The following is an 11,958-nucleotide window of genomic DNA, read 5'->3' on the forward strand; positions in this document are numbered from 1 at the left end:
TTTATACAAATTTTATTATCAAAGCTTAAACTGTTAAACCAAACCAAACCAGAACCGGACCGTTAATAACAATTTGGTTTCAATTTTCAATGGTTTAGTTTTGGTTTTGGATGACAAAAGATGGGTACTAAGGGTTGGACTCACAGGCTTATAACTTAAAAACAATCAAAACCGGCATTGAACATCCCTACGTAACATGTTAACTTTTTTAATGGAAAAATTTATAACAATATTATACTCAAATTAAAGAGAATAAAATACTCGTTTTTATGGTGCAATATTTTTACAAAAATATTAACGTATGAAAAACTTATCGTCGTTTAAAAATCGTAGGTGAGAAGTTGGTTGAAAATTGAAACTAGAAATAGAATATGGTTAAAGATGAGGGGGCAAACTTGTAAGTTGGGTGATTTGTGTTTAAAAGACAAGTATACCCCTAATTACACATGTACTTTATGTATTAACACTTGTAAAACTTTTAAAATCAAGTGTCTTAATTTGCCCTTGTTTAATGTATTATATATAGTATAAATAAGAACATAGCTTTTTCTGAAATTGTTTCCTTATTTACAACTAAACACAAAAGATATGATGGGTAAAATTCTGTGATCTCCGTGGTGATCATTTTGTTTTAAATAAGGAAACATAATTAAAAAAATATATATTATCAATATTTCAACATCTTTTTAGTAGCATTGGAAAAGTATATTATCATAATTATTAAAATATGTAAAAGATAAATTTAGTATATCAAAATTAGGTAAAGGATGGAATACGAAAATCCTTTACCGTACAATAGGTACGCGACATTCTGAAACGTCAATCTTCAATAACCATCCTAACCTAAAATCACAAATACGTGAGCCGGCCTCCGTCGTCAATTCCGTCCACCTTCACCATCGCCGTTCAACGATTCCGTCCACCATCCACATTCGCGACCACCATCTTCTTCCGACACAACCATCGATCGTTGCTCATATGTCAGTTGATAAAATTGCCCAATTGAAATTGAAATTGTTGAACTAATTGATCAATTAAACTTCGAAATTGGTCCAATTAATCATCAATTTGAAGTTTCAATTAATCAATTTTGAGTTTTTGCATAAACCCAGTTGCGGACGTTCCATATTTTGTTCACATGGTCGAATCAATGATCAAATTAACAGTCGATTAATGATTGTTTGATGATTATGAGATTATATGAAGTGATTTCAGTGTTCAATTTCATGGTTACATGTGTTTAATTTTTTATTTGTTAGTTTTAGAAGTTCTGAATAGCCAGAACTTCTTAAAACTTCTAAACTTTTTATCAGAACTTCTAAACTTTTTTGAACACACGGAATTTCTTAGAACTTCTAAACTTTATCAGAACTTCTAAACTTTATTAAACAACCTGAACTTCTTAGAACGTATCAGAATGTTTAAAGATGTTCATTTTTTTTAACACCCAGAACTTCGTTGAATGTATTAGAATGTTTAAAGATGTTATTTTTTGGTCAGAACGTTTAAAGGTATTCAGTTTTGTTTCAGAACGTTTAAACATAATATTTTGAACCCTAATCAGAGCTCAATTGAGTGCGTTATTTCTGCAATTCCATAATTGATTGATGAATCTAAATGTTTCTACACATCATTTTGATTGATTAATCATCATTTTGGTGTTTATTTTGGTCAGAACATTTAAACTTTGAACATAACGTTTAAACATGAACCCTAATCAGAGCTCAATTAAGTGTGTTAATCTGTATTTTCATAATCGATTGATGATTCTAAAGCCTCTTACACATCAATTAGATTGGTTAAATCATTAATTTTTGATCAATTTGAAGATTTTTAATGTTCAGTGACGTTCTTTTCAATTTTAGGTTTTGACTTTTGAGATTTCATAATGTAAGTTGTGATTAGAGTTTAGAAATTGGATGAGATAGATTAAGGAGTTCTGAATTTGGATCGGAATCGATTTTAAATCGATGAATTTGATCGCGAACTACTGTTTGGGTTATTTACCAAACTGCCACCGCGTGAGATTGAAATCGATGACCAGCAGTGTCGCGTGAAGGATTAATCTTTAATTATTAGTAAAGTTAAGGTTTATTTTGTTAAGTTATAATTTAGCTATTTGAATTGTAGCAGGTTTAGGAAAGGTATGTCTTGGAGAGCAAGTTTAGTAGGTCTATAAATAAGGTCTAGATTATTAGTTTTATGTGTGAGAGGGTTGAGAGAGAGTTAAGAGAGAGTCAAGGAGTCTCATCTCCATGTACGTTTGATAAGTTCGTGAGGTTCGTTTGTTATGTTCGTTTGATTATATGAAAAGAGTCGAGGGTTGTTACTCTAATATCGCGTGTTTGTTTGTTTGATAAGTTCGTTTGATTCGATTGTTTGATCCGTCTGGGCCAACAATTGGTATCAGAGCTACGGCTCGTATATACATAAAGTTTTGCGTTATTTCTCTTTGAAAGCTTTGCTCGATCGGTTAAGTGGTCTCGTAACCTGGAGGCAAGGGAAAAAAAAGGTTTGTCGAACGGATTTCAAAAGAGTTTACCTATTTTTCTTTGGGCGTTGCGTGAAGAAAGGGTCAACAACACAAAGGAAAAACTAATTTTGTTTGGTCCTTTGGATTTGTTGTGAACACCGATGCAAAACAAGAAAAACTTTATTGCCACTAAATATTATATTGCTTTACCACTAAATTTGTGTGATTCATAAATAATATTAATTCTCCATCGATAATTAGAAAAACTGTTGAAGTGAAATATTAGTAAATTCCATTAAATACATACTGTTCGTTCATATCAGAAAGAAACCGAAGTGTAGTTTAACCATCGAGTTATGGCCGGTGATAAAGAAACGGGAAATTCGAGTACAATGAAAGAATCGATAGGCGGTTTTGTGTTACAAGCACCGAAGTTAACTTCGACCAACTACGCGTCATGGTCGGTTATGGTGAAAATTATTTTGGGTGCGAACGGTTTGAACGATGAACGTGAAGAACTTGTTAAACAGGTTTGTTACAAATTACTGAAAAGAAAGGGTAAAGATGAACCAATGATTAAAATTGAACAGCTGAGAGTGATACGGGGAATTCAAGACCTTGGTGGTACAAACTCAAGATTAAGGAGGTGAATGAAGGATTAATCTTTAATTATTAGTAAGTTAAGGGTTTATTTTGTTAAGTTATAATTTAGTTATTTGAATTGTAGTAAGTTTAGGAAAGGTATGTCTTGGAGAGTAAGTTTAGTAGGTCTATAAATAAGGTCTAGATTATTAGTTTTATGTGTGAGAGGGTTGAGAGAGAGTTAAGAGAGAGTCAAGAAGTCTCATCTCCATGTACGTTTGTTATGTTCGTTTAATTATATGAAAAGAGTCGAGGGTTGTTACCCTAATATCGCGTGTTTGTTTGTTTGATAAGTTCGTTTGATTCGATTGTTTGATCCGTCTGAGCCAACATCGCGTACGTAATATACGATAAGTCATTATTGTACAATAACTCACCCCATCAAAATTATATACTGATAAAGTTATTTGTTTCCTTATCTACCCAACGAAACACAAAAGTCAAAGGCATTTTATGTAATGTACTGGTAACTATTAATTAGATATAATTGTGATAAGGAGCTGCTTCAAAAGTTAATAGACTTTTATCGAACTAGTTTGACAAGGGAAAATTAACCAAATAAAAATAAAAATAAAAATAAATAAATTTAGTAACATTGGGCCGTAGAGTGGAAAGAATAAGGAAGCTATGGTATTGTAAATGCTATTGGGTCGGGCCATGTACCACTAAAAACTCATGCTATTTATTCGGACTAAACAGATATTGGAATAACCCATACTATCAGAATCTTTTTGAAATCCATATCCGAATTAGTTGTTCGGATCGATTTGATCCGAATGACCGAATAAGAATTCGGATCATGTTATTCGGGTTACGGTTTCATGAACACCTCTACGCTTCAGGCCTCACTTGAATTGAGCCTTCAAGTTTTAGGCTGGTTATGAGCCGGTTTGATAGGAAGCTTTTAAAAACGTAGTGCACCCATGGTAAATACGAAACGATATTAATACAAAGTTTAAATGAGCATCAATGGACAATTGTCCAAGTTAGAAAAAAAATATACTAAATGATGAAAACGACATTAAGTTACTTGAAAAGACAAATGTATTTGTAGTTAGTTATTTTGCTTTGTAAGAATAAAATTCAAAGAGGCCTTTGACTATTTTTTCGTTTTAGGCCTCCAAAAGTGCTTATTTCAAATATATTTTATAATAACATGAGTAAGATACACATTTACCTAACATAAAAAAAATGTAGTAAGTTTCGCATAGGGTTATGTGAAAAGTTTTGTAGCTACAAGATTCAAGTAGACACAAAGCGTTATATTTGGCTGGAGTTACGTATTTGACATGATTTAGTACATATGTATTATTTTTAAAATTATCATATTTAACACAATATTTAGTCGACTGGTAAAACCGGACAATGTGTTGCAGCATCGAGTTGAAGCGTATTCAGTGGGTAATGGTTACGTTAGTAAATATAACTTAATAAAACCCAAAATATAAGTTTGTTGAATAAACATATAAAAAGATTAACACACAAAATATTTAAAACGATGTTTATTCGATCGGCAAAAATCGGACGTTGTTAAAATTCGAGCGTTGAAGCCTGGGCATTGGTAAACCCGAGCGTTACGACAACGAGCTGACGCGAATTCCGCTAACTTTAAAAGGAAGTTAAAATTAGTACCAAACATTGCTATAAAGTTAATATCTTAGTAACCATAACTGCAACTTTAAACCTTACTATTCAATCTTATTACTTTAAAAAAACATCAGGGACTAACTGTGTAATTATGTAAAAAAGAATTATGACTACTATTAATATGTGATTCATTTGTATTAATCTGAAATTTTGAAAAGAAAAAAAAATACATTTCTTACCACATTAGAAATATAATTTTACATAATACATCCTAGGCGGAAATTTTTTGATGGAAATCTAATAGATATAATTTCATAAATATTTACATTATTCATATTCAAGCTGAATGAAGAAAATGGTGTCTTATACCGAAAGACACTTTGATATATGATGCGTTGATGTGACCAACCTAAAGGACATTTAGGCATGATTATATTTAAACTTTTATGTACATAACTACATAAAGTAAATATTGTAAGAGAAATGTTATTTTATGACTTTCTAAGCTTAAAAATTTAATAGTTACGTACTAATTGCTAAAAGAACCATTTAGTAATCTAAATTTATATTTTAAACATGTCATAATTCAACAATAGTTATTTAATCTAAATTCATTGTCCTTAATTTGTCAACCATGTTATTAATAACTGTTGTAGAAATTCAAACGATTTATAAATAGTTGAAAATATTAGAATGAACATGGTGGTCATAGGTGACAAAATCTGAGACGGATACGTACTTTAGAAAGATATGGACTTTAAAATTCATCTCTCTTCCAAGTTTTACCTATAGTCAAATAAACATGTTTATTTCACCATTTTGATGCTTCAAACTTACCAAAATACCAACCCATCTTTCTAGTCAATTTCTCAAATTTTAAGGTGTGAACATTCAACTAATAATCTATAATTATTTGAAGAACCTTTATAACGTGACAAGATATTTTTAAATTCTTGGCGACTTTTAAACCGAATAACTTTCGCTCGCTTATACTACTAGTACCATGGAGACAAAGCCAATCCACACCAACTACAGCATCAAATCATGCATAATCACTAAGAGTAGATTAAAGAAGAGGGCGGTCTGAGGATTTTATAAGAAAGTTGAAATCATAACATACATTTCTCATTGATGCATTTGAAAAATGGTAATACCAACTATGTTTCCATTTATTATATAGAGATTACACTAATAAAAACCCTAAAGAAGTTTTGGAGGTTTTGTGATAAACATCTTAAATTTACATATGAAATGCAACTCAAAATTGTAAATTGGAATTGTTACAATACTATGATGGGAAATCAAGTTGTACATAACGCTCTCGCTTTTATAAACTGCACGGGTTTGTAAGTGAACACACAAACCTGACTTCAAAAGCTTGACGAAAAACCATCATTCATTTCTAAACATGGACTAAGAAAAAAAAAGTGGCTACTTTTTCTCTATTAAAACGTAGCATTGCGTTATGTACACGGGAGGTAAGCAACTGTTGTCACTTATACTAGACTATGATTGATATCTTATTCAACCTAGCTCACCACGATGACCTTGGATCAGAACCAAAACTCGGCTCAAAGATTCTTTGACCCGTGGCTAGTATATGGCGAGGGTCAAACTCCAACTTTCTTCTAGAGATTTGTGACCATTTATCTCCATAATGATCCATCCATTCCTTTTGTGTTTTGTAGTGAGGCAAGTATTGTTTCACTTCAATATTTGATTCCTTACAAAAGTTCAAAATCTTTCGGTTTTCATCACTCAAATGCTTCAAAGTAAGCGTCTCTTCACCGTTATCCAACGCCGACCGAAGCAATGCCACCAAGTAAAACACGTCCTCGTTAGGTGTCACCACCGATGATCTGTCATCCCACCTATAAAAAACATATCCATAAGTTGTAAAATATACAATAACAAGTTACACTAATATTGTATATATTATGTTTGGTCTAAATGTTAATGGTCACTAGGGTCAAAAGAGTTAAGTACAAGTGTTGATGCATGAAGTACAACTGGATGATAGAAGGTGAAGGAAAGGAATGATGAAGGTCCACAAAGGGTGGCATAATCTGTACCAACCGCTATGTTTCTTGTACTATTATGTAACGGGACATGGATGATGAATTAACATCTCATCAATGGGACCCAAATGGAAGATCTCATCTGACACCAGTATCTTCCCACTTGGACCATCTGTACCCGTTCGATCTTTTTTCTTGTATGGTTCCGGTCAACAAACAAAGACACAACACCTTATGCTGTACTTTTAACTTTTAAGTCTTATATTATAAGATTTTTGTTCGACTTGCAAGACCATGATATCATGCATCCATCAACACATGGAGAGGTTACTTATACATGTGAGAAGAGGTATATATAATTATACATGTTTGTAAGATACTTAATGTAACAGTCCAATTTTTTTCCTTTACCACTTTTAATTATTTTGAGACAAACTGTGCACACACCATTGATTATATAACATTTTTCGTGTATCATATTTATGTGTTAAGAAATATTATATAGGTACGTATAATATATGGAAAATGTTTATACGGGATATAGTCTAGTATCATTTATTAATTGATTATCGCTATATACCAACAAGGGTCGGTCGTGATTTTTACACCATGACATGACAGTAACCGACACTACCACAAGGTAGGTCCACCCCCTACATATGCAGTTTTCTTAGTTTTCATGAAACTAACGTTTACTGGAATAAGAAACTTACTTGTTTTTGTTCATGGGATAGATGAGGATGGGCCCACTAGTTTTATTACCCAAAATGCCCTTGAAGACTCCTTTATCGAAATCAGCAATTCTTGATTTGGGCACAAACAGGTTAAGCCATGGGTGGGGTACCTCCCACAAACCCTTGGACCGGAGTTTTAATTCTGCAGTGTGAACCCGGTCCAGGAAGTCCACGTAAGGAAGGTCAGTGGTAAACATTGATGCTGGAATATAATTTAATTTCTCCATCAAAGCTTCCACTTCCTGCAAGCAATAATTAACTAAGTAAAATTAAAAGTTTATAAAAAGATATAAATAAATCAAAGTACAACAAGAAAAACCCTGGATTTGCTTAAAGTTTTTTGATTTTATTAAAATAATTTAAAGATGGAAAGTACATAAAAACAGCTACCAGACACTTCTTTTGTCAGAGGATAAGTTCAGTTACTTGTTTAATTTAATAAAAAATCTGATTAATAATTAACTAATTAATAAAGTATTTAAGAATTATTAGGTGCTAATAATTTGGTGGTTGGACGGCGTGGATATACAAGTAATTCCCTGGGGACTAAAGTAATACCGAAGTTTGTCGTGAATCATCGTATGATATAAGCGCATAGATCACACAAGATCTTCCATGTTTTTTTGTGCCATATATGTTGTTTGTTTAATCATATAATCCAGGTTTATTACGTTGCAATGTATGCAAACCCCACTGATTCATGACACCCAAATTTAAAATCAAGTCACACATAGAAAGTACAAACTAGAAAAGGACTGGTTTTAAACTACGTAGCCTACTTGTCTAATATATCAAATTACGTAAGATTTCACTAGTGATGTTAGAACAATCCGAATATCACGGGAAAACATTAAATAATTACAAGGTGTATTGGGCATATATATATGGATATGCGATTAATTACTATTATTATTATTATTATTATTATTATTATTATTATTATTATTATTATTATGGTATTAGATGATACTTGTTCAATTACTTGAAACTGCTATTAACTGTATAATGTTTTATATAATAATACATATGGTATAATTACTACAATTTTAAGCATACTATAATCTACAACTTTTATTAGTATTGTGTTAGAAACTTTTGAATTTTGAGTTGGTTTTTGGGGTGAGATTAATATGATGGTTCAAGTAATACTACGAATCCAAACGTGCAAGCTTTAACCATAAATACACATACCCGGAGGGAAGTTCATGAATCCGGTAGGTAACGGGTAACGGTATTTAATCTAGTTTTTTACAATAGTGTATAATATAAAACTATGACTAGGAGAAAACATGTCACATTCATTAGGTGGTGCCAAGTTTCACTACATAACCAATTATGACAAAATGAGTAACCCTAAACTTGTATTCACTCTTCTTAAACCTATCATGTGATATTGGATTTCTACTCAACAATTTTAAATACTATAGATATGTTTGTTTTCATATATATATTTTTTACACAATGATATATATAACTGATAGCTTTTAATGAAGAATCCAAGTCTGATAATTGGAGATCTTGTAGATTTCTTGGTAGGGGGAAAAGATTTGGTTATATATTTATGGTATAAAGATCCAAAAACTGCTTTAATTTGCAATGCTACAATATGGTTGCATGTTACATATTCGAATCGCTTTTCACCTTTTAACATGAACTTTTGGTACTTTTTGCAATATTCACATGCTTCCCACTAGAGCTAGCTATTTTTTCCATTAAAATCGAGTTTATAATTCTCATATTTTATTAAAAAAGGTTCACGTCCAATCATTTCATTTAAATATAAAACTTCCCATTTTACCCGAACCTATTTCATGTGTTATCAAATCCGGTTGGTAAAAAAGAAGCTAAAAGAATGAGATTTATTTACCTGATCGATTACTTCAGGATTCGCCCCTTCGTGGTAATTCTTGGTGATTTCCAAACAATACAAAACATTGCCACCCGCTCCAAGAGACGTGATTTTAACCGGGTTATTCGGTGAGAAGAAAGACGATCTCCAGTTGTTGATTAACCCTTCATCGACAATAACGCACCCCTCAATGTAATCGAACTTTTGCGACTGTGGTTGATCATGCAACGATATAAGATACTCTTGATCGTGTGTAAAAGCCGAGAAATTCGAGTATAAAACCCTAATCCATCTAACCTGATCATTATTAACCAAACAAAATGTTAATTAAATTCTCCTTTATCACATGCAATAATAATAACAATCATATTTTGTCGCCAACAAAAAAAAAAAACAAAACAAATACAAAAACAAGAAGCATCAATCTTTGAATATGATTTTCTTGACTCCATAGTATAGTTACTAGGCATATCACATCACATGGTCCAAAAAACTGTAACCTACGACTCATTCCCCGAACCCACATCTTGTATTAATAATATAATAATAATAATTATTATTGTGTTTGTAACCGGTTCGATCCATCTAGTGTTCACCCATATATATTTTTCTTATAAAAAATGTAACATTTTTATAAATTAATTTTAAGATTTTGGGTTTATTAACTGTATACCATCAATAATAATATTATTATTGTGTTTTTATATAAAAATGTAACTTTTTTTTATAAACTAATTTCATGATTAGGGCTAACCACATACCATTTTTGGAGACGGTTCTAACGCGATTCGAGCCCGCGTTATGATCCCAAACTGACCCAAGCCGCCGAGCACGGCATGAAACAAGTCCGGATTTTGGTCCATGGAGCACGTCAACACGTCACCTCTTCCTGCTCTTCGTTTAAAAACAAACAAACTATTAACACAAAATAATTTACAAACACATAATTAATGCATGACAAGATTCATGTGATGCAATATAATATCTACTTGTACGGAACAACTTATGTCATGTTAATAATATGTTATGCATGTAGAAGATACTAAAATAATATGATGTACCTGTGACAACATCCATCTCATGAACATTACTAATCTGAGGGCCATGATTAAACGCTTGTCCACTTATTCCGGCATTAGAGAGTGTACCACCAACCGAAAGATATAAATAATCAGTCCATGATTTGGGTGCGAGTCCGTACTTTAAAGTGGACTTGAGCACATCAATCCACAGCTCACCACCCCAGACGTCAACATACATCAACTTGTCCGAAACAAGCGAACGGGTGTTAATGTTAAGGTTTCTGGAACCGGTCATTTGGATTACGACGCCGTTTGTTGTTTGAGACTGGCCGTTTATGGAATGTCCGTGTCCTCGGGCGGACACGGCGAATCCGGGTGAGGATTCGTGGGCGAGTCGCAAAAGTTTTGCGACGTCACCGGCGGACGAGGGGTGGAGGACCGCTAACGGTTCGGAACTGGTCAGTTTACCGAAGTCCGTGGACGCGGACTTAATGTTGTCCGCGTCCGTGGTTAACTGACCGTTGAGTCCGAACTGGAAGAGGTCCCTTAACCCGACGATGGAGATGAGGCGGCAAAAGGCGAATAATAGAAGTAGTTTGGTGGCCATAAGAGGAGGAGGTGGTTATGGTTTTATGTTTTTGGTTTTTTTTTTCTAATTTTTCTTTCACACAGTTAAGGTGTGTTTTATGTGTGTGTGCAGAGGTTGGATTTTATGTCTAGGAAATGAGATACAGGTTCTCAATTTATAGAACAATCGAAAAGGAGAGGACTTTGGAGGATGACCACGTGCGATTGTGTTCGAAGGTCTATGTGACACGTGCGAACACTCTTTTTATTTATTCATTTTTGCATTTTTTTGCGTGAATTATGTTTTTGTTTTTAAAGTTACTCAGATCTAGGGGCATTTATAGGTCGGTTTAGATAGTTTTAAGTCAAACTTACAACCATAATTTATATGATAGTTAATGGATAAACACAATTATAACCGATCAGTTTTGGTGGCTTCGGATAATTTTTTTAAGGTTATAGTGGGTCGGTTGTGAGCCAGTTAATAATTACCAAAACAATGTAACTGAGCCTAAAAGTTTGATAGCAAATATTACACAAAAAAAATTACAAGATAATCTAACAAAATAAGTAACCTACAATATTAATACCGAATATTCAAAAAAAGGGCATTATATAATCCAACTATAAAATTCAAATTAATTTGATAACAAATGTTGAACAAAAAGCATCAAAATGGTATAATCCGACAATATGTTTGGTGGAAGTTAATTCCAAACATATTAGCGGATAAATAAACGGGTCGTTTTGGTTACGGCGGGTTTGGAATTATCTTTAACCAAAACTGACCCACATTTGGTGGTTTACAAAAATTCATTAAACCAACCAAACGATTATTTCGGTTACCGGTTAAAATTGGTTTGGTTATGTTGGTTATTGTCACCTCAACAGACAACGGAAAATGTGAGGGCGAGACGTTAATTGTTCATAGCACGCATGCAACATGATACCTTCGACGGGTAGCTCATCCAGGAACTCACGACGTTGTTTTGCGGTTGAACAGGTGAAGACTTCACTGGTGGTCACCCATCATAGTACTATTTTCACCTGAACGCGCTTAACTGTG

At 33.0% G+C, this 11,958-nt stretch overlaps 1 protein-coding gene across 1 annotated transcript; it reads right to left on the reverse strand.

Annotated features, from left to right (window-relative positions):
* Window positions 1–5,698: 5,698 nt before the first annotated feature.
* Window positions 5,699–11,016, reverse strand: LOC143584600 (cytokinin dehydrogenase 5-like). The gene is made up of 5 exons (XM_077066620.1): window positions 10,365–11,016; window positions 10,065–10,192; window positions 9,322–9,600; window positions 7,434–7,696; window positions 5,699–6,573 (listed from the first exon to the last, which is right to left on the reverse strand). The coding sequence occupies exons 1-5, from the start codon at window positions 10,930–10,932 to the stop codon at window positions 6,237–6,239; spliced, it is 1,575 nt and encodes a 524-aa protein (XP_076922735.1). The 5' UTR covers window positions 10,933–11,016; the 3' UTR covers window positions 5,699–6,236.
* Window positions 11,017–11,958: the final 942 nt, after the last annotated feature.

The sequence above is a fragment of the Bidens hawaiensis genome, unplaced genomic scaffold (assembly GCF_021521415.1).
Source record: "Bidens hawaiensis isolate Kalapana, Puna unplaced genomic scaffold, B.hawaiensis_p1.1 tig00001521_1, whole genome shotgun sequence".
In the NCBI taxonomy this organism is placed as follows: domain Eukaryota; kingdom Viridiplantae; phylum Streptophyta; class Magnoliopsida; order Asterales; family Asteraceae; genus Bidens; species Bidens hawaiensis.

Excerpts from the sequence above, each read along its gene's own strand:
- LOC143584600 (XM_077066620.1), bottom strand. The coding sequence starts at position 10,932 with ATGGCCACCAAACTACTTCTATTATTCGCCTTTTGCCGCCTCATCTCC. Across the intron at positions 10,193-10,364 it reads TGAGATGGATGTTGTCACAG|GAAGAGGTGACGTGTTGACG; the intron begins GTACATCATATT and ends AACGAAGAGCAG. Across the intron at positions 7,697-9,321 it reads ATCCTGAAGTAATCGATCAG|GAAGTGGAAGCTTTGATGGA; the intron begins GTAAATAAATCT and ends TATTGCTTGCAG.